This window comes from Danio rerio, chromosome 12, assembly GCF_049306965.1.
Source record: "Danio rerio strain Tuebingen ecotype United States chromosome 12, GRCz12tu, whole genome shotgun sequence".
Classification (NCBI taxonomy): Eukaryota; Metazoa; Chordata; class Actinopteri; order Cypriniformes; family Danionidae; genus Danio; species Danio rerio.
Window position 1 is genome coordinate 44,606,000 of NC_133187.1, and position 27,028 is coordinate 44,633,027.

Genomic DNA, 27,028 nt, shown 5'->3' on the forward strand with positions numbered 1-27,028 from the left:
TATATATATATATATATATATATATTTTTTTTTTTTTTATATATATTTTTTTATATATATTTTTATATATATATATATATATATATATATATATATATATATATATATATATATATATATATATATATATATATATATATATATATATAGTTATACTAGTTACTATAGTTTACTATATTACTAGTTTATATATAATTTTTTTTGTCATTTGCTTGTATGCTGGATTCAAACTTGAACATGAGCACCACAGAACAACATATATAGAGCATATTTGCCTGTTTTTGTTCAAAGAAAAAAATTCCAGAGTCCTATAAGTTTTTTTTTTTTTTTTTTTTGCTAAAAGCGAATCGCTTTATATAAAGCAGATAAAACTCACAAAAATTGGTTAAGTTCATTAATTTTCCTTCGGCTTAGTCTCTATTTCAGAGGTCGTAGGACTGGGCGATTAATTGACAAGTGATCGAAATCAACATTCAGAACCTATAATCGATCTAATTTTTTCAGGTCAGTTTTTAATTACTTTCTCTACTGTGTAAAGGCTAATTTATACTTATTATGGTTTATACTTATTATATTATTCTGATATTATACTTATTCCAAGCGTTAATGTATGGTCCGACGCAGTCTTCGCATACTCGGGCACCTCTCAATTTAAACTTATTATACTATGGTTTATACCTATTATATTTTCCTGATATTATACTTCTGCCAAGCATTAACATACGGTCCGACACAGCCTTCGCATACTTGCACACCTCTCAGTTTAAACTTATTATTTCATGGTTTATACCAGGGGTCACCAACCCTGTTCCTGGAGAGCTACCTTCCTGCAGAATTCAGTCCCAACCCTGATCAAACACACCTGAACCAATTAATAGTATACCTAAAGCAGCACTTGATAATTACAAACAGGTGTGTTTGGCCAGGGTTGCAACTGAAATCTGCAGGAAGGAAGCTCTCCAGGAACAGGGTTGGTGACCCCAGGTTTATACTTGTCATATTATTCTGATATCATACTTCCGCCAAGCGCACGCGCATGGTCCGACGCAGCCTTCGCATACCCGCACACCTCTCAAAAAATGTAACCACACGTCACAATCACACGTAGTGTAAGCTTTGTGATTGGATGGTTTGGAGGCGGTGACAAGGGTGGGTGGGGCAGAGAGCTGCATTTTAGGCAATGTGTGTTTTAATTTCAGGTGTTCAACATTGATGTTCAATAAATAATCATAGATAGTATTTAGTGTGTTTCCAAAAATCATTCCGAAATCTCTCACTTGTAATATGTGAGCATATTTACTGTGTAAAACTTGTCAGAGAACTAAGAGGGCTAAAAAATAAATATATAAAATAATCGTTCATTAATTGTAATCGAGTTAAAATGCTTAATTAATCGAGATTTTGATTTTAGGCCAAATCGGCCAGCCCTAAGAGGTTGCCACTGAGGAATGAACCGCCAATTATTCCAGCATATGTTTTACACAGCGGATGCCCTTCCAGCTGAAATCCAGTATTGGGAAACATCCATACACACTCAATCACACACACATATACACTAGTTTATTCAATTCACCTATATTGTATGTCTTCGGACTGAACTAAACACAGGAATGTCAACTGGCCCAGCCATGACTCGAACCAGCAACCTTCTTGCTGTGAGTGCTAACCACTGAGCCATCATGCCGCCCTATTAGTTTAGTTATTTGTGTGTAAATTCTCTTGCATTATGATACTTCTTATATTAATATACTGTATTTTATGTTTTTAATTACAGCTCTACATTGTGAGTGCACTTGAAATGTTTTCCAGGTCATAGTTTTCTAGTGTGTTTGCTGTATCTTCTGAAATTGATGCGGTCCATCTCACTTTCGAACCTCTGAATGTGTGCTCCGCAATAATCTTTGAGTTAACACAAGTGTGTCCACCTGTGTACATGTGTGTGAAGCCATTTGTTTGCGGCTATAGAGTACAAAACAAGTGAGGGAGAGAGAGATAGCGGGTGAGAGAGGTAAATAAAGGCTATATTTCAGGCTTGATTTACTCTGATACCTGCTGTGAAACATTACAGCTCTATTGGGAAATAAAGACAGGGGCCGCGAATTACAGCTCGTAATACTCATTCTGATAATGGCCTGTCCAACAACTACCATACACACACACTGTACACAATTAAAGCTAATGCTCTAATGACGGCGGACGTGTTTTTGGCTGTTATGACTGCCATCTTTCTTTACGTCCACCCCAGCGATGCTGAAATTCGCTTTTTATTGACGCTGGTCACTAAAAATTTTCAGAAACTACCAAGGCCACCTCCGGGGCCCTTGCCTCGCTTTTCTCCTACTTTTCCTCAATCTGTCTCAATCCTAAACATTCCCTCTCTGTCAGGAGGAAAGGGTGACTGTATATAAATGAGAATTGGAAGTGGAGGGGTGCTCAGGGTTGCAGATGTCATTTCACACAGTGATATATTGCTCGACTCGTGGTCCCATCGGAGGGTCCGAATGAGAGACCTCATCCTGCATACACACAGTGTTTACCTAGTGAAATACATGTGTTAACTCAACACTGAATACAATCTGCAATGCATGACATGAAAGCGAGACCTTTACGCTGTATGTCCAGCCTCTCAAGGGTTGAGGTAAATATTGGTGGACATGTACATACATATACAACGACCAATTTCCCACCTGCTGCATACTGTAGATATGGAAAAACTACAGTCCTTCTTTTTGGATCAGTTAACTCAGTTGGTGACCAGATTGCTGGTTGTCAATAAGTCAGAGAAACATTTCCAAAACTGCTGTTCAAATGGAAATGTGCATTAGTGTCTGTTCACTTTTTCACCAGAGCTGGTTCCAAAAGTATTTTTCCTATTTATTACTAATATAAGGATTTTAAAAAGTGAAGCACAAACTCACTAAAGCAATGACACGTATGAAAATTGGACAAAAACAAGAATTACACTAGGCAAGACATGAGTAGAAATGTGATCAATCTTCAATGATAATACTTGAATATAAATTAAGTATAAATCTTGAAATATATATTTCAGTATAATATTTGAGAATAAATAAAAAATAGTAATATATTCAATTAAAACAATGGCAAAATGTCGGTGCATTTGGAAATATACTTGTACTTGTAATAAAAAAATAATTAAATAAAATAAAATTATTTTTTATAAATAATAATAATAAAAAATAATAAAATAATAAAAATATATTTGAATAAATTATATACAAATAAATAAGCATGTAAACAATGCAAAATATTCCCCACTAATGTAAGTGACAGGCAAATTACTGAACCAAAAATTATACAAATAAATATGAACACAAATATGATTTTAAGGGCAACCAATGACCACAATAATTCTGCGGTCTGGAGGTATTATAAAGTTGATGATGACAACATTTCCATAGCAAACTGTGAGATGTAAACTTGGGATTTTAAGACGTGGAAAGGAAAGGGCTACATTGAACAAAACAAACAAACAGAGTTGTTGAGTGTTTAAATAAGGTGAACATCCTGGATGTTTCCTCGCTCTTCTTTGTTCTATCGAAGTATTGGATTGGGTTTTGGTCTCGGTAAACACACAAAATCAAATGACTCAGACTCGGGGGCAAACAAAAAAAGATTATTAGTAAGTTATATTAGTAAGTTTTAATGGTTTATCAAGTATATTTCCTTACCTAGAAGCCAACTGTTGCTCTGTGATGTATTGAAATGTATACGCACATTCGACTGGAATATCTGCTCTACCTCTAGTAAGAAACGAATTGCTTTGTAAGTAAATCAGAAACACCATCAGCCGACTTTCATCCCGATGTCTGCCGTATATATCTTTTTTTCCCTCTGCAATTGGTCTATCTCTAAAAATGAACCACTTCCTGTGATATGAGGAGTATGGCAGCAGCTGTACAAGCCTTCGTCTTCCTCTTCCGATAAGCCCTCTTATCCTTCTTCCTTGTTCTGAAGGACTCTCGAAGGGTCTCTTTCCCTCTTAAAAACACCAGGTTTTAGTTCTCGAGGTGTGCATATGCGGCATGGCGTCCAGTGGGACCTTTTTTGACTCTCACGCACACATGACATTTGCCGAACAGATTATGCAGTTAGTAATTTGCGCAATAATTACCGGGTGCTGTTGTCCCGGTGGCGGGGTGTGTCTAATTGTCTAACAGGGCTGTAAGTTTGCGGGCCGCTCTCACCTCGTTAGGTCTCCTCTACCCCGTCCGCCGGTCCTCGTCTGTGATGAGCAGGGCTCAGGTGTGCTGCTTTACCTCCCCATTGAGCACGTTAAGCCTTAATTACAGGGTAGAACAGGGGAGGAAAGAGGGGGGCGGAATATTAACTGACTTCCTGTCAGTGACGGGCAGATGGGTTCTGTGGGGAACTGTGGGATTTGGATGCGTCAGCCGCACGGACAGACTGAAAAACAGATAAACAGAGAGACAGGGAGGTCGTGGGAGGGTGAGGAACAAAACACTAATGATCATTACTCTGAGGGGAATTATCTAGAAACAAGGTGAATACAGCTGTCGGTTTGATCGCGCTTTTGTGTCATTGGTGTTGTGTGTGGACGCCCTGGACTCGGATCTGCTAGGTTGTATTTTGTGCAATTGATTGTTTTGGGGGGGCTTGGATTGATTGTCTAACATGGAGTTTTCTCTCCCTCTTTGTCTTCTCTTGCAGATTCTTTTTGAAATTCTTCCTTAAGTGTAATCAGAACTGCCTGAAGAATGCAGGAAACCCACGGGACATGCGCAGATTCCAGGTAATGTTTTCTTTTGCTTTCCGCACACACACATACACATGTTCTGATGTGAAAAACAGGCCATTCGCTGGGCTAGCGGAATGGTGTATTACTTTGTGGATATTTTTAAAGGAGCTGCCTGAACCCGGTCGAAGGCCAAAACTGCTCCAGAGATGCTTCGATTCTGCAGTTCTGCTCAAGCACATTTCAAATGTTATACACACAAACATAAACCCTCAGAGTCCATCTACTTTTTAAAAACAATCATTTTCTTTTTTTTGTGATTCAGTTTTTTGGTTATGAATTGCATTATGGAACCTTGATCTCTGCTCTGTCGAATTTTTATGTTGAAAATTGAACTGTGCAGTTTAACAAAGTGACTTTTGATAATGTAGAGGAAAGACTATATAGGCAATTATATAGACATGTCTGTAAAATGAGAGAAAAGATACTGGCAGGTAATACACGGTTTTTGTATCATAGTTTACAACCCCAAACCAGGCAGTGTATATCACTTTAAATTATTAAAAAGGTAATTTTTAAAAATACGTCACTTTTCAAACTGTTCAATATCAAAACTGTTGGAGAGAAAAATCAAGATCCCATAATGCAGTTCAAAAGAAAAACTACAATAAAAGATGGAAAACAAAATATAGACTAGAGATGATAAAAATGAATAAAAAAAATGATAATTAATTTACAAATATTTTTATGATTTGTTATTTCTATTGTTTCATTCATCGATTATTCAATCTATCGTTCTTTCTGTTGTTCTATATATTGTTCTATTATTCTCTTTCTATAATTGTTCCATTCATCAATCAATGAATTATTCTATTGACCTTTCCATCCATCTGCCCATCCATCCATCTATCATGCTATTCTATTGTCCTTTCCATCCATCCATCCTGCTATACTATTGTCCTTTCTTTTATTCCATCCATCCATCCATCCATCTATCTATCTATCTATCTATCTATCTATCTATCTATCTATCTATCTATCTATCTATCTATCTATCTATCTATCTATCTATCTATCTATCTATCTATCTATCTATCTATCTATCTATCTATCTATCTATCTATCTATCTAATGTGCTATACTATTGTTGTTTCTTTCATTCCATCCATCCATCCATCCATCCACCCACCATCTGTCTGTCTGTCTGTCTGTCTGTCTGTCTGTCTGTCTGTCTGTCTGTCTATCTATCTATCTATGTATCTATCTAATGTGCAATACTATTGTCCTTTCTTTCATTCTATCTATCTATCTATCTATCTATCTATCTATCTATCTATCTATCTATCTATCTATCTATCTATCTATCTATCTATCTATCTATCTATCTATCTATCTATCTATCTATCTATCTATCTATCTATCTATCTATCTATCTATCCTATTGTCCGTTCTTTCGATCCATCTATCTATCTATCCATCCATCCATCCATCCATCCATCCATCCATCCATCCATCCATCCATACATACTACTTATTCAAACACTTCAATATATTGTAATTATCATCCAATCACAAAACACATTATCAGTTACAATGCACAGAAAAGCTGCTCTGGAAAAAGCTCTGGATTTCATTATGTGTGTGTGTGTGTGTGTGACAGCTCCGCTTAACCCAGTGCTTGCGAGGATGTGTGTTTATATACTAGCGGTTATATAGATGTATTGTTGTGCAAGGCAGCAGTGGTGCAGCCAGCGCTTGCACAACTTTCATTTTTCATGCTTTGGAACGTCAAAGTGTCTTCACTGATATTGATCCATGCGTCCAGAGCAGAAGGTCAGAGCCGGCGTGAGAGGAAGTGTCCTTTCTGTCTGCACGCCTAGTAAAAGAAACATCCGTCACCGCGGATTGTGCCTCCCCACAATAAAGTCACTGGACCTCTCTTTCTCTCGCTGTAACAGCATGTCTGGGGTTTTCAACCTATTTACACTTCCTCTGCCTCAGCACCTGGTGGAGGTGTGTGTGTGTGTGTGGAGAGCCATTCTAATGCCACTCTATCCTCAAAGAGCACTTGTTACTGTTCAATCAATCTCTCTATGTTTTAATCTCCTCAAACGTCCTTTAAAGTACACATGAAATCAAAACTAGCCTTATGGTTTTGTTAGCTTGCTTTGCTAGTTTTGCCCACGGTGATCTCTGTTTGTTTTGAGTTCAATTCTCATATTTCGTCAGTCTGAGGTATTGGGCGCGGCTAACATACTTAACCACACCCCCTCCACCTGTCAGTTTTGACAACATACAGAAATAGGGAGGAGGAGGAGTCTGTTAGGTTGTAAAAACTCTTCTAAAACCCATTTCCAGATCTTTCTGAATGAAATGCCTACTTTACAACATCCAATCAGATCGCAGTAGAAGTAGTAGAAGAACAAGTAGAAGAACAAGCCACGCCCACCAAATTCAATTCTCATTAAATATCCAATTTCTCTAGGAACTGCATTACAATGTAAAAAAAGAGTCACCGCTTCCGGCTCAAGTGGACTTTAAGGAAACATCCACTTTTTCCACGTTCCACATTCTGCAATTTTTATTCAAAATAATATCAACATGGGGAGCTTATGATAGCACAGGGTTTTTCCCCCCCCCCACAAACCATAATCGCAGACAATTCCAACCCAAAAGCAGTCTGTGAGACAAATGACCCAAAGCCGTGATGCCTGTCAGTCCATTAACAAGACACCTCTCCTCCAGCGCTAACCCTTAAACTCTGCTCTGCTAAGCTAAATGCCACCTCCAGAATAAATTTCACTCATGTTCCTTTCTCCATGATCTCATGGCAAGGTCGTGCTTTTAGGGTCTCTGTCTTCCCCCATTTGCCATTCTGTTTTCTCTCGATTTTTTTCCTTCTCATATTTCTCTATTTTTCCAGAAGCAGAGTATTAGCTATTGGCCTATAGACACACCATGTCTGACAGCCACAATATCCACATTTATATTTTAAATGCAAGAAATGCCATCTGAACCCAATTTGTTGGCTATCAAGCAATCAGTTTTAGTTCAGTTTTGTTTATATTCAGTTTCTTTTTCTTTTTATTATTATTATTTTTTAATAATTGAATTTAAATTTGATCATTATTATGTTCTGGATTATTAAAAATAATATGATAATAAATATATAATAAATTAGCAATGTGTGATAATTTTTTCTGTTGTTTTATAATCACTTTAAAAAACAGGATTTTATTTTAAGATTATTAGTTCTTTTAATATCATTGTTGTTTAATATTTCATTGTTTTGATGATGAATAAGTAAACATAACTAACATAATTAAAATAACTTCATCTAACCATGTCTGATTTACACAATTACCCACATTTATTTTGAAGGTAAAAAGGGCATCTGAACCTAATTTGACAGCTATTAAGCAATCAATTTTTGCTTCAGTTTTGTTTATATTCAGATTTCTTTTTAACATTATTATTTTCTGTATTATTAAAATTAATGAAATCAAAATGTTATAATTATTATGTTCTGTATTATTAAAAACAATATAATAAATACATATAAATTATATATAAAATAAATTTAGTATAATAAATTAACGAACAGTATGTATGATTTTTTTTCTCAAATTTTATACTCAATATACTTTTCTATGATTTTTTTTAAAGAATTATTTAAGCTGTAGATTTTATTTTAACATTATTGTTTTCATGTATATGTTACTTGTTTTAATGATGAATAAGTAAATATGTATAACTAACATAATGAAAAAATAACAACCCCATTTTACGATGTCTGATTTAGACAATTACACACATTTACTTTTAATGCAAAATATAGACCTAATTTGTCAGATATTAAGTAATCAATTTTAGTTCAGTTTTGTTTATTTTAATAAACTTAATCTATATTACATTTATAGTTTATATTTTGTTTTCCTGTTTTATTAAAAGGTCATTATTTTTATAATTAAATCTATATTTACCATTATTCATGTATTATTAAAAAACTTGACTGAACAATAAATTAACGAACAGTATGTGTGATTAATATAACATTTAGTTTACATAGTTTTATTTTTCTTCAGGTTTTTTTTTTCATTGTTTTGATGATGAATAAGTAAACATAACTAACATAATTAAAAATAACCTTGTTTATATTGATTAGCATTTCAATTTGTATTATTTTAATATTTATTTAAAATAATAATTATGACTATTTTTATTATTAAATGTATTTTTAACCATTATTATTTTATTAATTGTTCAAAATAAACTAAATAAAATGTAATTATTAATTCTAATAATTAATTCTTAGTCTTAATAAAGTCTTCTAAATTTTTTACTGATTAATAATCATTCCAACAACAGTATCCATATATTTTGGTACAGTTTATTTCCTTTTATTTTTATATTTTTAATCACAAAATTTATTTCACTATCAACCAATTCTATTACTTCTAATGATTACTTTTCTATAATATTGTCAGTATGTTTTTCAGTTTTAAAACCGTCCCAATGTTGAATAATTCATTTGAGCATCCAAACATTTGATCTGAGATTAAAGATGCATTAAAATCAATTCAGCATTGCATTACATTGTGCTCATTTATCTGCATAGTATTTGTTGTGAAAAGGCCTCAAGCATCATCCTCATTGTGACTCTTGACTATGAACATGACAGAGGGAATATCCCAGATTAAAACTGCTCCATTTCCACCCCAGACCCCCCACGGCACCACAGCCCACCCCTCCATCCAGACCCTCATTCAGATGCTAAACGACTCTCAATCTCTCAATGCAACTGTATGTAAACAGATCAACAAAAACAAAAGAAACCCCCTCATCTGCTACCAAAGAGGGGGCTCTTCTCAAATTATCTTTTTTTTTCTTCTTTTGAGGGTCTGCCACCCTTCTCCATCACAGCTTTAGCTCAAGCTGTGACTAATAAGATAAAACAGCTAATCAATAAATCTATAGATCAATGTAATGGGGTGAGCTAGCGATCTGTGGGCCGGAGGCTGCTGTGTTTGAGTGGCTGCTAATGGATGATGGAGCAGATGAGAGACTCTCTGCTTCTTTCTGTTCACCTTAAGTGGCAGATTAAACACTAATTGTAGCCTTTTGTTAAAAAAAAAAGCCAGGGCGCTTCAAAATGGAGGCCTTTGATTGACAAGGGCTTGGCTAGTTCTTCCCAGACAAGCCTCTCGTCCTTTATCTAACACGCGCACTCTTGTAACCGCCCAAGTGTCTCCTTTAAATAGGAAAAAAAGAAGCTCTCCCTCTTACAAAGGTTAATTATATTCTTCAAACGAGAAATTAAATGTGCTTTATATAGAGTCGATTCCTGCACTGCAGTTCGTTTGGAGGGGAAATAAATATACGACCTTATTGTGGCCGAGGACCAGAATAAGACAACGTTAACCATTTTGTTCACCCTCATTAAGTGAACATGATTTCACATTTGACACCAGGAATTAGTTTCATTCAATTTCAGAGAAGCATAAACCAATTTTGGACCCAATTGGGAACATGAATGTGTGTCTGTTAGTCAGATTATTACAGTGGCTGAGAGAGTTTAACATGCTGTAATTTAAGACAACACAATTTAAGATTCAACGCAAACATAAAAAAAGCACGTAAGAATTTTAAAAATTAAGCGCAAAAAGCAATGAGCACAACTGAAATGTTTCAAGGGGACCAATAAAATTTGATGAACCAAGCTGGGATTGTTTATTGTGCCATAAGTATAGACTGATTTCACGCGGCCACCATTTTAAAAGCGAAAGTGAGGCTGCGGTGGGAAGAAACTCTGAAGTATCGCCTGAAGCCACACATGAACGGCATCCATAATGGCGTATTGTTGGCTGTATATCTCATGAGCGAAGAGAAAGTGACCCAAATTTATCATTTCACTGCTTTCCGAGTGACCCGAATGTCCGTTCTGAATTGAGAGTGAAAATAAAAAGCAATATCGGACCTCATTTTTAGCTAGGTTAAAGGAATTGCACTAGTTAGCTAACTTTATCTTTCCCGAACACACGTTAATATGCCATTGATCAAACTCAAGTTAACAAATTGATTCTTTCTCTATATTAGACTTGCCATAATACTGAATTTTGCCACCAAATTTTAAAAATTATTACGCATTTAGTTGTTAAAACTAAACTTAATTGAATTACATTAGAGTGGTGTTTACACCGCATCTGTACTTTGAAATTGCGGCAACAGCTGGAGGTTTGTAGTTTGCTTGCAGTAATGTTTACAGTGCTGGTCCTCTAATACCGGGTTTCTTCCCACCACAGCCTTGCTTTTGTTTTCATAATGGCGGCCAGATGAAATAAGTGTATAGCTCAGTAAAGTTGTAGGTGATCTTTGAAAAGTGAGTTTAAAAAATAAATAAATAAATAAATCTTAATTACATGATTCTCTTGTATTTAGCATTTTATTAGCCTAAATAATCTTACCCTAAATAGCCGTGTCTGTCACGTTTTAGGGTCCCCCTTTCAACATTTGCGTTGTGTTCTGTGCTATTGTCATGTGTTGTGAGAAAATGCAGGCGTTTTCTTAATTTGTTTGCGTTATGAAAAATGCAGTGCTTTCATTATTTGTTTGCGTTGTGAGAAAATGCAGCACGTTTTTCAATGCATTTCTGTTGTGAGGATTTGCAACATTCAATTCAATTCAGCTTTATTTGTATAGCGCTTTTACAATGTAGCTTGTGTCAAAGCAGCTTCACATAAATGATCATAGTAATTGGAACAGCATAGTTCAGTTTTTAGTGTTTAAGTTCAGTTCAGTTTAGCTCAGTTCAGTGTGGTTTAAAATCATTACATGTATGCTGTCAAACTGATCTTGTCTTAATTTGCTAGCGTTGTTTGTAATTGCATGTGTTTTCTTAAATTGCAGATCGTTAAGCTCTCTCGGTCACTGTAGATTATTTATATCGCAACTTTTCTACCAGATTTGAGCTGTAACAGTAGCCCGTTCGGGTTTCAGGCTGGGTTATTAGCAGTCAGACGGCGTGCCAGCTTACATGAAGCGTATTGAACTGCACGAGTCATCTTTCGTTGCTTTAGGTGTGAAAACAGACTCCTCTTTTCGGATTATAGTGCTATAACTTATTGTTTTAATAATGTGAAGCCAATGGGGAGTTGTTCCACCAAACCCAGTAAGACTGCAAAAACGAGCAACTTTTCCCTTGTTTCGCTCCCTCCTGCTTGGCTAGGAAAATAAACAATGGGCACAGGTTCAAGCTCCAGCGCTTAGCGAGGCAAATGTGTTTGCGGTTATTGTTTCGAAGGTGTGGAGTGGTCGCACGCTTGTCAGCATTCAAAATAAAGCCTCGCTGGTATGAGGAGAGAAGTCAAACAAACAAAAGGCTGGAACGCAGTGTGTGTGTGTGGCGCGTGTGTGTCCGTGTCCAAAGGACCCTACTGATCAGAGGCGCGTCGGGTTCATCCGCTAACTGTACTGAGACCTGCTCTCATGTTGAGTCGACACCACAGGCCAAAAAAAAGGCTTTTTGTGTTCGTTTTCTCACAAATAAGACCCACAACAAAGAGGCAGCAGAAAAAGAAAAGAAAAAAACAGTCTGAGTTTCTGATAAAGACCCTACAGAAACCCTCAGAAGTGTCCTTCTTCTTTCTCTGGCCTTTAAGTAGTCAAAAAGGCCTCTGGTCATAAAAAAAGAGCCTGATATTTTTTGGAAGCCATATGATTCATTTAGCTGAATGAAGTCTGCTCCAAGTATGGTCTGTGTTCATATTTTTGGCAAGAAAAACGCACATGATATTAATGTAAAATAATGGATCTATTTTGCCATTGCTATGTTTGTCTTTCTATTGTTCTATCTACTGTATCTATAATGTTAGTACAATGCTTTTTCCAGTGTATTTATGAAGCAGGATTCCTTGTAACCATACCTCGAGAAGTACTTTTCCCCACTGAACACAATATATTTTACTTTAGGAAACTACATTAAGAAGCTATTTGAAATATTTTGGAAGAGTGAAAGGTCCTTTTCAGCTGGAGATAATGCTGCACTAAAAAAACTAAATAATAGTTGTAAAAACACGTAAATAATAAAAAAATATATTAACATACTAATGATACTACATTCTGTAGTGTAATTCATTAATGAAGAGTTGTAAATATATATACCATATAATGCTCATTCTTAATATTTCCATTTACTATAAATTACTATAGGATTTTAAATGTGTAACATCTGATTTTCTGAAGACGGATTACTTGTGACCATAGAAGTATATAGTTTAGAAGTAGTATATAGTTTACTGTAGTAATGGCTAAAGTATACTAAAGCAACTACTATTAGTTCGTATAGGCATGGGTCGGTATAAGATTCTGAAGGTATGATAACCCTGAATAAAAATATCACGGTTTCACGCTATCACTGGATTGTAATTACTACTCTAAAATATGTTGTTTTTAAATGTCTCGGGGAAAAAAAAAAAAAAAAAAAACAATTGTTCCAGACTGAACACAATATATTTTACTTTAAGAAACAAAATTAATAAACTATTTGAAATATTTCGGGAGAATGAAGCGTCCTTTTCAGCTGGAGATAATGTTGCCCTAAAAAACTAAATAAAATAGTAGTAAAAAACGTGAATAAAAACACGTAAAAAACACGTAAATAAAAAAAATAAAATAAAAAAAACATGTAAACTTACATATATCGTAGGAACGTCATAACAGAAAGTTTTGGTGGTTTTAAAACCTTGACTTTTCCAAACCGCGGTAAACCTTGAGAACGGTTATCGTCCCATGCCTACATGATAGTTACTAATGATACTACATTATGTAGTTTAATTCATTAATGTAGAGTTGTAAATATATACACAATATAATGCTCTTCCTAAATATTATCATTTACTATAAATTACTACAGTATTTTAAATGTGTAATGTCTGATTTTATTGGATTTTTTGTTTTTGCTGTTATAAACTTTGTTTAGTTCAGCATATTAATTGTAGTAAATAACTGAACTGAACAATTATGACAGTTTTATTGATCACTAAGATATGACTGACTTGATTTTAACTTGCTTTGATTTAAAAACGAAACTTACAAAAATAGCTTAGATGTAGCTAAGCTACTTTTGCCATATAGCTTTTAGCTTAACTTGCTGCATTTCCCAGAGAGTAGCTTTAAGTGCTAAGCTAAGCTACATTTTAAGTAGAGTAGCTAATAGCTTAGCTCACTACATTTTTCAAGTAGCTTGCCCAACACTGGCTTTTATAATGCTAAGTTTAAGTAAAGAAAATTGTACAAATAGTATTGTACATCAATGCTAATATAGGTAGGTAGGTAGGAAGGTATGCATGGATGGATTGATTGATGGATTAATGGATGGATGAAACGATAGATAGATGGAATGATAGATAGATAGATGGATGGATGGATGGATGGATGGATGGATGGATGGATGAATGGATCATAGATAGATAGATAGATAGATAGATAGATAGATAGATAGATAGATAGATAGATATTTTTATGTATATTTATTATTTTCAGTATTATTTAGAATGTCTAAAAATTTAAAATAATTGATGTTTAATGATACTTTCAGACTAAGTCCAAAAAAATGTACAGTATAAATGTAAATCAACTTCTTCCCATTGTAAACATGCCTGCAAATAATGGTTATGTTTTCTTCACAGGTCGTTGTATCGACAACAGTCAATGTGGACGGTCATGTGTTGGCCGTGTCGGACAACATGTTTGTCCACAACAACTCAAAACACGGCAGAAGAGCCCGCCGTCTTGACCCCTCAGAAGGTACGGCCACTCCTTATCTGGAGAATGGTAGGCACATTTCCCATAACACTATTATTTGCAGCGCTTCTCTCTTTTCTCCTTCTGTTTCCTGCCTTTCCCTTTTCCCTTTTTCTCATTTTTACTTCACATTCTTTTAGTCATCCACATCGGCTCCTTCCGCTCATTCACCAAACATGCTAGCTTTAGAGAAAACATGGCTAGTTGATCTTTTAGAGAAATCCATGCTTTCTCTATTCACTGATCAGCACTTTCAGATCTTTTTAGTTTAGATTTGATGATGTTGCTGCTGGATTTTATTGTAGTCATTTTTATTTTTTGCTATTTGTGTGAATGATATTGGGCCATGTATTTTATCTTAAATCATGTATGGTGGCTAATATGAAATCAGTGCATGCTAAATATTCACCAAGCACCTTGATATATCTTGAATATACTTTTTATCAACCCAACGCTCAGTTCAAAACGTTTCACCATGAATACTCCAAATCCGCTGCATAAAAACATACTTCTCTAATCAGTGCTTGATTTTAATTATCACTACACCTTTTTTTGTGGTGAGTTCTTCACTTGCTGAAGGTATAAAGCGAGTCACTGGATGGTAAAATTCAGATTTTGCTGCTTTGTTAAACTGAGCTGGGTTTTGATCGCTCTACTTCAGTCCTCAAATCTCTGGGCTAAGCATTAAAACAGAACATAATCTCTGCTCATTTAAAAACATAACATTAGTATTTTCTTTGTCTTAATCAGCCCGTAATTACCATATCCACCCAAGCACCAGTAATATTTAATGATGCAAGAGAAATCGCATCAAATCCCTGCTCGTGTGAGACAAAAAACCCCAGCAAAAATATTTGTTTTCTATTTCTCGGCTCCTCGCATTAACGCTGTCGACATGCAGTACAGAAGTAGCGTAATTGAACGTTTGTGCCCTGAGCGCCCGAGTGTTTGGTATGCTGACGTATTGTTTGTCTCTCCGCTGTAGTCGCTTAATAGTAGGTGTGTTTTCCTTAGCAACCGCCTTTAATTAGGAGAGCAATTAAGAAGGTTGAGGCCTCTCCCCTCGTCTGCACGAGTCCCACGAGACCGAGAGGGAGAAAGAGAGAGAAAAAACACGACCCAACCCAAACACTGCAAAGGCTATCTATCTTCAAAGCTTCTTTATTTTATTGTAAATCTTTTTCTAAGCTTCCATTACTATGTTTACAGCCACAGTATAGTTCATCCGCAGTCGTATTTTATTGTTAGCCAATTGAGAACGTATGCTTCGGATTGCTCGTAACTTGAGATTTTTATTCTTTCAATCAAAAACTCTGTTATTAGTGTGATATTCGAGTCATTAAATGAATCCGTTCGCCCTCACGGTGAATTCTGACAGCTCTGTAACAAGTGGTGGCGATATTCCCGACAACTCTTTTAAACTTCCGACTGTTTTAAAAGCACACCTCCTCCTTAAAAAACCCAACGGCACACGCTCTCACCACTTAGTTACCTGCTGTTTCACCCGCCCCTGATGGCGAATTTGGGCCGTAGTGAATATTACAGCTACCTATCTAATATCTGGCCCTTTAATGGCAACCGGGGGGCCGTTAAAACAGAAAGAAAGAGTTTCCGAGCGTCTGACAGTTGCCGAACTTGATGTTTAATCACTCCTGTGAACTCGGGAGAGCGTTTAAGACTTATCATTTGGCTGAGAGGGAAAGTAGAGAGAAGGTTCAACCTGTCATCTCTTTCCATTTTGGTGTAGGAGAGTTTCTAGCGCACGTGTACAGGATATATAGTCGTAAAATATAAATTCGTCCATATTTATGGTCAAGTCTTAGCGGTTTGAGGGTGGTTTAGATTAGAAACACATTCTTGAAAGTGATAAATGCAAGCTGAGAGAGCGGCCACGGGGAGGTCCTACCGTTTCTCCTTTCCTCTCACACTTTTATCTAATCATCTAATTCAGGCGAATTTTCCCGGACAGTGAATTTACTCTGCCTTCTGATCTTCAACTTAAAGTAATTCCCTCTCGCATGGCCCAGCGGACCCTCACTCTCCGAGCACATGAGCCCCTTTCATTATTTACAGCTGGAGAACCCAACCTGGGGGAGGAGAAAGAGGCAAGCGCACACTATAGGAGGGTTTCTTTAGCATTAGCGCCATTTAGATACGCCATGCAGAAACATATGTACGAATTCACACAGGCGCGAACGTGCGCGCGCACACACTCCCGTCCAAACAGCCCCATCTGCACATAGCCAGACACAACATACACAATCGAGAACCCCCTCCCAAATGTAGGCGCTGCCAGATTTGGAAAGCACTGATTCTGCGAAAGCTCTGGAATAGTAGGATGCACAAGACAGAAAAGAGAAGGAAGACATTTAGAGCAAGAAAGAGAAAGTCTCTCTTGCGGCGCATGTACGCTGCACCCCCTCCGGTCTGGGCCTACAGCTCTGGGTTGATTTGCATACCAAGTGGCGGTAATGTTGTTAGGTTTATGCAATAAAGACGAGCGGTCGGCGTCTGTGAGGCCGTAGCCAGTTAGAGAGGACAGATGGGCCGACGTGAGGTAAGAGCTCTAATCCCATCAGCGCCGGGATCAGCCTGCCATCTGGACATCCCCTGCACAATTACAAGACATTTTACGCGCTGGAACAAAGGAAGGTTGCAGCAGGCAGGATGGGACCTGTTAGAGTGCCTCAATATTGGGGAGTGCAGCGAAGAAGGTGACAAACACGCCGGCCGCCATGTTGCCATGGAAGACGACTCAAGTCTGATTAAAGCTTCACACCAAGACGCCGTGGTGTTCTGTAAACAATACACACGGGAAAACACACACACACACACGCTCGCAGTCTTGCTTGTTGACCATCCACTTCAGCCAGAGGAAGCCCATGGAAACAAAGCCAGCAATTTCACTGAGCGTAAAGAACTGCTACAATAAATATATTCAGTAAATGTAGCCATGCATGTATGTGCAAGAATTATTTTACAACCTTTACTGATTTTTTTAGCATGCACACACTACATTTGTATTAAATTAGAAAAAGTGAAATATGTGCACCAATTAACACTGTAAAAAATAGTACGCCATATTTATCATCTTAGAAATGGGTATAAGCAATAAAGCTGCATTTTAATCACTTTAAATATTAAATATTATACAACATAAAATATTTATTATTATCATATCTGAAACGATAATAATTGTATATTTGTAATATTTTAAATGTCATAATAATTGTGATACATCTTTATTATATTTAAACAATACATTTGTATAATAATAATAATAATAATAATAATAATAATAATAATAATAATAATCATAATCATACTACTACTACTACAACCAAAAAGAATACCAATAACATTAGTAATAATATTAATAATAATATATCTTAATCACTTTAAATATTAAATAATATAATAGAACATAAAATATGTATTAATACCATATTTAAAACGATAAAATTTTAAATTTTATCATCATTTTATAAATAAATCATTTTAAATAATAAATAATATGATATAACATAATTTTTTATGAATAGCATATTTGATATAATGAACCTATTTTTTGCAATGATTTATATTTAATAATAATTTGTGTGATACAGCTATATTATTTTAATTAAACAATACATTTATATAATAAAATAATAATAATAATAATGATAGTAATAATAATATCTTATGATCACTTTTAAATTAAATAATATGATAGAACTTGAAATATTTATTAATAACATTTTAAATAATAATGAACTTATATTTGTAATATTTTAAATGCAATAATAATATTTGGGATACATCTATATTATTTTATTTTAATTAAATGATACCTTTATATAATAATTAATAATAATAATAATAATAATAATAATAATACAACCAATAATAATAATAATAATAATAATAAAAATAATAATACAACCAACAATAATAATAATAATAATAATAATAATAATATAGTTATTATAATTTAAAGTGTTATTATGAAAGCTATTATTTGTTCATACAGAAAAGTTCTGCATATTTTCTGCAAATGCACTAGGTCATCAAGTTATGCTATGAATTCATAAATTTGCATATTTTAGGTAACACGTTAGCATGCTCGTCAGATTACAGCCCTATAGCCACATCCCCAACTAAATTGTTCTCCCTTGTTAAAACACGTTCCTGCCCGTCACTTCCTAGTGGAGTGTTGAACTTGGCCTCTCCGGGCCGCCATAGACCATGTCTGCTTTCTCCAATTTCCATCATCCGCTTGAGTGCATTTCGCACGTATATCATTAGCTGACGAACACAGGCTGTGTAATTCACTCCTTTATGCTTCCCATTCAACACATGTTCCCTCTCTATATTCACGCAGAATGTATGCAAATGCTCCGCGGCGGAGAGGGGAGAGTCTGGCAGCCCTTTTCTCTGGGATGGCGGGGCGAAGGGGGGGAGCATTGCGAATTCCGAGGCAATGCGTGGTGATCTCAGGCCACAGCTGCCAGACTGCCCCTCTCGTGGGCCCGCTTTCGCCTCGCACACGGACGCACACACGCTCGCGTGCACGCAGACCCTTCCTTCTGCTCACCTACACAAAGTAAATTTGTTTACTGTAATTTTTGGTGAATGATTTGCTATAATTGGTTGCGCTGATGAAGGTCAGTCCCTATGAGGAGTCGTGTCTGTCTTTGGAGACTTGATCCTCTTTCAAACGCTCTGCCTGCAATTAAGAAAAGCAAATGTCATTCCCAAGCCTCAGAAATGAAAATTTGTATGAACTTATTAGCATGAAGTCAACAGCTCTAGTTAAGGGCAAGCTCCCTCTCTGTGTGTGTGTGTGTGTGTGTGCGTGTGTGTGTGTGAGTGTGAGAGCTCAGGGCTTCAGGGAGCTGAGAGGAATGAGTAAATATAACCTCCACTAGTCCAACATTAAGGCAAACAAAGAGAGCTGCCTTGTCTGGGCTGTTCTACACAACAATACCTAATGTTGATTAACTAGGGCCACTAGAACAGCAGAGAAGCAGGAGGAGAGAAAGACCTGCACACAAAAGGGCTTAACCCTGCAGGTTTACCTCATGTAACGGTCATAAATATATCATTTATTGCGTTATTAGAGGAGCTTAATAGGTATTTGAACAAATCCCTTACCCTAAGTATTAAATTTGGGCACATAGCCTGTCCTAGAGTGGCATGTTACTTCAGCCAAAGTATTACGAAGCCAAAAGACTGTCATAGTTTTAGGTTGAAAGAACATCATGAGTGTTTGGGGTCTCCTTTAGCTTATAACTATTAAATTATTAGTAGTGGTGGGTTGTTATCGGCGTTAACACGAGACTCTTTATCGGGCGATAAAAAATAAATATCTATCCTCAAAGTTGAGTTGGGTCTATTCTATGCAAACTATGATAATTTTCACCTTCATATTTTAGCGCAGATGTATACCTGACAGGTGAGCCGTCAGACAAAAAAGTGCCCTTCTGAATCAAATCAGCAGGATGCCCTTCTGGATCTTTCACTTACTTCGAAGATACTACTGACTTTGCTTACATGGACATCTGTAGTCTAGTTATTTACCTTAATAGACAATAATATAATTGATGTGTTTATGTGAAGTGCTTTCATGTAAGAGTTTCCTGTAATTTTGGGTGACTTTAACGGCAGCTTTACATTCACTCATGAATATTTCATTCATGCCCCCGTGACAAACTGGGGTATTAGACGCAAATAAGGAGTATAAGGACTGGTGAGAGTGTTATGGAATTTAATAACGCATGCCAAATGGACAGAAAAAACCTTTGTGTGTGTGTGTGCGGTCCATTACTGACAGCTGTGGATCTTGTCGGAAAATATGGCGAAAAGTCCTACATGACGATAATAGTTTGATTGCGGTGTTTACTTCAATAATTCCACTAATATCTGCATACTCCACATGTCTTAATTTCATTTCTGTTTAGTTCAGTTATGAATTAGTTGGATTAAGGTGATCAAAAATTGCTGTTTGGAGCTTATGTAGGCCTACAGTTCAAAATTCATGTTTAACTGAATGAACAGTTAGTAAACACAAGTACATCTTATTGAAAATAATTTATTTTCATCACCGATTATCGTAGTAGAACAGTTTCTCAAGCAGTTTGTGATGCATTTTGGAAACAGGAGATGAGCCCCTGGTCTAATGCGCCACCTGGCTTGAGAAGCCCATTCTCAATTACTTATTATTTGGGTAGCACACATATTCTGAATGCCATTTTAATCTAGATTAATTCTGAGATTTCAGTGAGATTGATCTAAATTAAAAAAAATAATCTATGCCCACCTATAACTATCAGTAACTCATTGATCGTTTATTATTAATATTGACAATTTTAATACCATAATCCTTAACAATATTAAACCACACCGGGCTTTTGAAATAATAAAAAAAGACTACAAATAAGTCAATAAGACGTTGTCATTAAAACCATTAAACAAAACTGTTAGAGTGGCATTAGTGTTGACATAAGTGTATTGAATAGTTCTTGGTGATAAAATGATGTCAGAGTCTGTGGGCTGATGAAAATGATGTCAGACATTTTTAATGGAGGGTAAAGATTCTAAGCTGAGAGGGTTTCCAAAGAGGCCAACCATCTTCCGTGCATTATTAATAACCTCTCTGAGACCTTAAAATCTAAAAGCACAATGGCATTGTTTTTTACTCCAGAAAAGGAACGAAAGGGTGTGGGGAGGGAAAGTCGTAAAATAAAATGAAAACAGCTCAAGGTGAAGGGCTACTGTTGCGGTTGAATTGTTGGACAGTATTAGCTGCGTGTTGCTGTATCTGCGCTCTCTTTGCACGAGAGTTCGTATTTAAAAGGTGCTTTGGAGGGGGTGGTGGAACAGAGTCAACAGAGTGAAGAGGAAAAGCTGATCAAAGCACACAGCGCTAAGATGTTAACGGGGGGTTGAGTCGCCCTGGGCCTCCGACCGCTTACAACTGTGATAGCACCTCTCTACTCTATAGAAGTAGAGGGGGGTACGATAATGTATGCTAATGAGCCATTGGCTAACTTCACGACAAAGGCGGGGTCAGAAACATGACCTCATTCTCTCATTCAAGAACACGTGTGCGTCACCATTAGCATGATAGCCATTCAAACCCAAACCTTAATCGTACAAATCTCATCTAAAATAAGATTTTTAAGACCCTAAAAAGCCAAAAGTGCTCATTATGAAAAGATGACAGAAACTACAGGAGGTTAAGGGGTTGGAGACAGGAAAATGTTGGAAGTTTTTCAACCAAAGGCAAAGTTTGCGAATAAAAAGGCTTGACCTAATTAGTGGATGCCTGAAAAATCTTGCGATTTTGTGCTTGTGCCATCCCTGCTTTGCACCACGACCTTTTGATTGACTGATCTCAGATCTGTGAAAGGCAGACAGATAAATCGACGGTCCTAGCGTGCACGATGCTTAATCATCAGTAACGTACGACGGTTTATCTGCTGGAAGGCCACTAGCTGCATCAGTCAATGTTTTCTTTTCCCTCTCATTGTGTTAGCGAACGCTTTAATAGCTGATTTCTGGTGTACACCGCAGGTCTTTTGTCTTTACGTGGCCCAAATCATTCACGCTTTGTTTACTTCAGGGTTCTATTATCCTCAGAGTGAGAGTGATCTGCATGTGGCTAGCGCGTGTCTATACTAAAACGGGATCCTGATAGTTGTGTTTTTTGTCCTGTTATAAGCAGCTACCCCGTGCATAAAGGCGATCAGCCCGAGTGAAGGCTGGACCACAGGAGGAGCCACGGTCATCATCATTGGCGACAACTTCTTCGATGGACTGCAGGTCGTGTTTGGCACCATGCTAGTATGGAGTGAGGTAAGACTTTGGCGTAAAACACGAGATAATTCATTTTGCTATGCGCAAGATATTGGCCTGGCCGTTTGTTTCCGTAACAGCCTTCTAATGAACTTCATTAGATTCTATAAAAAGTGATTACGTGAAAACTGTGATTATACACAGTTTATGAAGCCCTGCTTCTACGGATTTAATGCAATTACGCCGCCGTCCATTTATTGTCTCTTTACATTTACTTTTTGTTCATTTCACGCCACATAAACATATAAATAAGAGTGAACTAAAGGGATGCCGAAGCTGCGTCGTAATTAGTTCGGAGCTAATAAAGACTTCAGGTTAGTGTGTTCCTTTATGAGTTGATAAAGCTGTCTGGCATATATTTGTCGGTTGGAGCCTCAACGAGCCAATCAGCGTTTGTTTATTCGATTTTATTTTATTATTTTTCTTTTCCTAGTTTAATCACACGAGCAGATAAGGAGTTAGATAAACAAACTGCATGCTAAACAGCCCCACAATAAGTCCACAGAGGCCTCCGCTGCGTTCCTTGCCGAACCGTGAGGTCTTGCAAAACAATTGAACAATTAGGGGTGAAATATCTCAGAGGGGGAAAAGCCGAGCGAGGGAAAGCAAGGAAAACAGTGAAGGAAAGACATATGGAGATGATTTTCGCAGGACTCCTGCCCCTTGGCCTTTCCTGGGCTCAGTGAAATCCAAGGTCTATTTGCTGACGTTAACTCTGAAGCGGAGAGGGGGAAACAAAGAAGGTTTGCAGGTTCGGTTAGGAATGGCCTCTGTTTGACAGGTTATTTTACCAGTTGGGCAATTGCAGATATGCAACAACTCTAAGCAAGCTTGTCCACAGTCTTTATAAGTTGGTAAGGTCCCAATTCTGAGACTTAAGTCAGTTCAAATTATCCATGAACAAGACACATGGAAATCCCCCACTTGGGCGTTAGTTTCTACCTGAAAGGCTGCAATTTCTTTGCCAGGTGTTGAAATGCATGCAACATTTGGTGCAGTTTGCAAGGTCCTAACCAAGTTTATCCATTCTCTCCTATAGCTCATTACACCCCATGCCATCCGAGTGCAGACCCCTCCGAGACACATCCCGGGCGTTGTAGAAGTCACCCTGTCCTACAAGTCTAAGCAATTCTGCAAAGGTGCACCGGGCCGATTTGTGTACACAGGTGAGTTGCAATTGGATCAGTTGAACTGTGCGCAGCTTCCATCCATTCAAGTGTTTGGCTCCATCCTTAAGTACTGAACCCCGACCAGTGTGAGATGCATGCCTCTGTAACCCTATATCTCCTCCATCTAAGGCAGGGCAATGGAGTTGGGGGCAGCTGCCAACTCCAGTTAATCTCAAACCTTGACAACACATTTTAGACTCCTGCACTCAGTCCTCTCCTGTGCACAAAAACACTAGTGCTTCTTGTCGCCCAAGTTACTCATGTGTGCATATGTATGTGTGACCAGCATTGTGGATCTCGGACTAATCTTTCCCTCGGTACAGCTGATACTGGAGGTTACACGGTCACACCATGTTTGACCTGGAAGCAGTGTGTCTGATCCCAAATTGAGTAGGACAATGAGATAATCATCAGGAATTACTCTTACACTCAGGAATGTCAAGGCCGGGGGAGAGAGAGGGAGAGAGAGAGAATGACATAGAGAGAGAGAGAAAGGGAGGTGAGGAAGGGGCCCCGGTCCCCCCAGGCAGCTGTTCCCCATCTCAGTCCCACCGAGGCTGCGGGCCGATTTTCCCTCCCACATTTAACCCTCTCAGCAGGGGCAGGGCAGAGGCCAACGAGCCCCTGCGATAATGAAACCCGAGAACACGGTGCCGGCTAATACCAGACCTGCTCAGACATTAATGTCTGCCATCGTTAAAGCCGCAGAGACTCAGGGACGAAACATGTGCTAATGCTAATAAGCACAAAACAGGGAGTCGGTGTCAAATTCAGCACACATTATGATGTTTTGACGAACATATGTGTCATCAGCTCTAACAAAAACTGACCGTGATGACTACGTTTCAGACCAAAGTCAATCTTGGGCTGCGTCCGAAACTAAAACAGCTGCTTTGCTGGCCAGTCAGTCGATATCTTAACATGCAGCTTTCTTTATTGATGACATTTATTTAGAAAAACAACAGGCCTCCAAAATAAGTGTTTGATTTAGATGATTTAGATTTGAATCTGTTTAAAGTTGAATTTGAATTTATTGAATGGGATAGCCCCTTGAGATGAATCATCTCATTTTCGAGGGGGTCCCTAAAAAGTTCATAAATCAAACAGAGTACAACACATCATAACATACATACACTTGACATTACAATCAAACAATCAAACAAGCAGCACACTCCACCTCAAACACTTCCCACAATCTAAAGCCTAAATAAGCCAACACATATAATCAAAAGTACAAACAATTTGATATACAAATAAATAATAAACATTTAATTTGGAGACAATATTAATAACATTCGCAAGTTGTTTCCAGAAGAGAAAAAAAATTAGCTCTGAAAACATGAAGTGATTTAATGGGGTATATGCCGAAGCATGCTAATAGTACTTTTAATTTGCCAGTAACCTGGGTTAAGCGCTTCCGGCGAATTGAATGCCAATGCAAAATCCGGTTCGTTCAAGGTCTGTTTTCTTTAAAAATTAGCGATCTCCACTAGCTGAGTGATATCCGATTTAAAGTGGGTCTCTGATTGTACAAGAAGCACTGCATTAAATTACATTTCCCCCGCCATGTCTTTATTATATGAGCATTTATTTTACCCCAGTATATTCAATGGAGCTTCTGCGTTAGCCTGCCGATTCTGACGGGCGCGTGCGAGTAAACAGCTTTTTGTCTCGTTTTACGCTTGAGCAACTAAATAAATGCTAAAGTTTATTTAACTGAATGTATTTTAATGACATTACAACATCGATGCTGTATAAGGAACCGTATAAAATGGTAAAAAGTTCACAATAACAGGTCACCGGAAGTGTATCAGCATGGGAACTGCACTAGCTTGGCATATACCCTATTGATCTAAAAAAGGAAGGGAGATTGTTCCAGTCGGAAGGAGCTTTGTATCGAAAAGACCTAAATAAAAAAACCTAAATAAAAAAAATTATTCTGTTGCATAAGACAAATCGAATATGATGAGGTAAATGGAACAAAACTGCGTTAAATAAGAAGGGAAATTAAAGTGAACACATTTAAAAAGAAACATATAATGATACTGTCTGCTGAACTTAGGTTAAAGCAAAGAGTTCTAAAGAGTTCATCAAATAGTTGACAAATCACTTACAAATTAAACAAAATTAATACATAACATAAAATAAATTCATTTGATTCAGATTTGAGATGTTAATTTTAAAAAACAAAATAATTTTATGCAAAATAAACAAAATTTACAAAAGTAAAAAAAAAAAATCTGAATTTATTAGTGTATTATTTCCCCTAAGTAGACGCAATGGAAGACTTAAACAGTATATAGATAGAGTATACAAAAACGCTAATACTGTGTAATTATATTTCCTACTGAACGTTTACTGGAGGCCGTTATAGAAGACAAACCAGCGTCTGTCACCCCCACCTTCGCCTGTCTCCATGAGATGTTTGTTGTTTGTTTTCCCTCACTGATCCTTGTTCTTGCTCATCAGTAAGGAGATATAATTACTGGCAGAGATTTTGAGGACTTAGTTAATTATCCCCTTGAATTAAAGAAGGGAAGTCACAAACTACACGCCCCATCCCTCTCATCTTCTGAACTCCAATCCCCATAATGCCTCACCTCCCTCTCTCTCAGGTCACAAATGACAGGCAAATCAGAACACACACACACACACAGCATTGGATTCAGGCTATTATAAGGCTTTATCAAACTGGTTGACATTTTAAAGTCAATTAAATTTCCCTTCAAAGCATATTTATTAATGCATGTTCCTAAATATGCAACCATATCATACAGTAGCAGCTCTTGTAATTATCGTAATTATGATTATATTATTAAAACAAAGCTTAGATTTTGTCTGTTTTTTTCCTCTTAACCTATTTTCAGTACTTAAACTCTTGTAAGTTGCTATTGATTGAAACAAATTGCTTGAGTTTATGCCTGTAATTAGTTCATAAACAGCTGCTTTGAACTGCAAATGCTAAAAGCCTTTCCTAGTTATGGCTCTGCATGTGTGTATCCGCTAAATTGTGTGGCTGGATATTTGATGGTTTCATTTCAAAATGTATAAACAGTGATCTTGCATAAGAGTTGTAAGCATTTATTCTGACCACCCTCTTGCTTGTGAATCAGGCACACCCTCGAGCTCATCTGATACATCCTGACCAATTAAATACAGTGCTGTGGTATCTATTACTGGGGTGTAAAGCAATCTGATCATTACATGTATAAAGTAGCCATATATTGAGTGATATATTACTGTGATCTTTAAAATGTAGTGATTTTATAAATGCACAAGCTTATTGCTAAATATATCAATTAAATACTATTTTCAGTAAGGATATGTGTGACCATGGACCAAAAATATAGTCTGATGTTGCATGTGTACATTTTTGGCAATACCCAAAAATACATTGTATTGTTAAAATGATTTGTTTTGGTTTTATGACAAAAATCATTAAGATATTAAGTAAGTATCATGTTCTATTAAGATATTTTGTACATTCCCTACAGTAAGTATA

The 27,028-nt window shown here is 36.8% G+C and overlaps 1 protein-coding gene across 24 annotated transcripts in view; it reads left to right on the forward strand.

Annotated features, from left to right (window-relative positions):
* Window positions 1-27,028, forward strand: part of ebf3a (EBF transcription factor 3a) — a 142,605-nt gene that overhangs the window by 88,266 nt on the left and 27,311 nt on the right. For 6 of the 24 annotated variants that reach the window (XM_009306901.4, XM_009306905.4, XM_009306906.4 and 3 more), the window contains exons 7-10: window positions 4,693-4,774; window positions 14,404-14,548; window positions 22,224-22,357; window positions 23,397-23,523. In XM_009306901.4, the coding sequence (XP_009305176.1) occupies window positions 4,693-4,774; window positions 14,404-14,548; window positions 22,224-22,357; window positions 23,397-23,523 (488 nt within the window). 24 annotated transcript variants of the gene reach the window in all.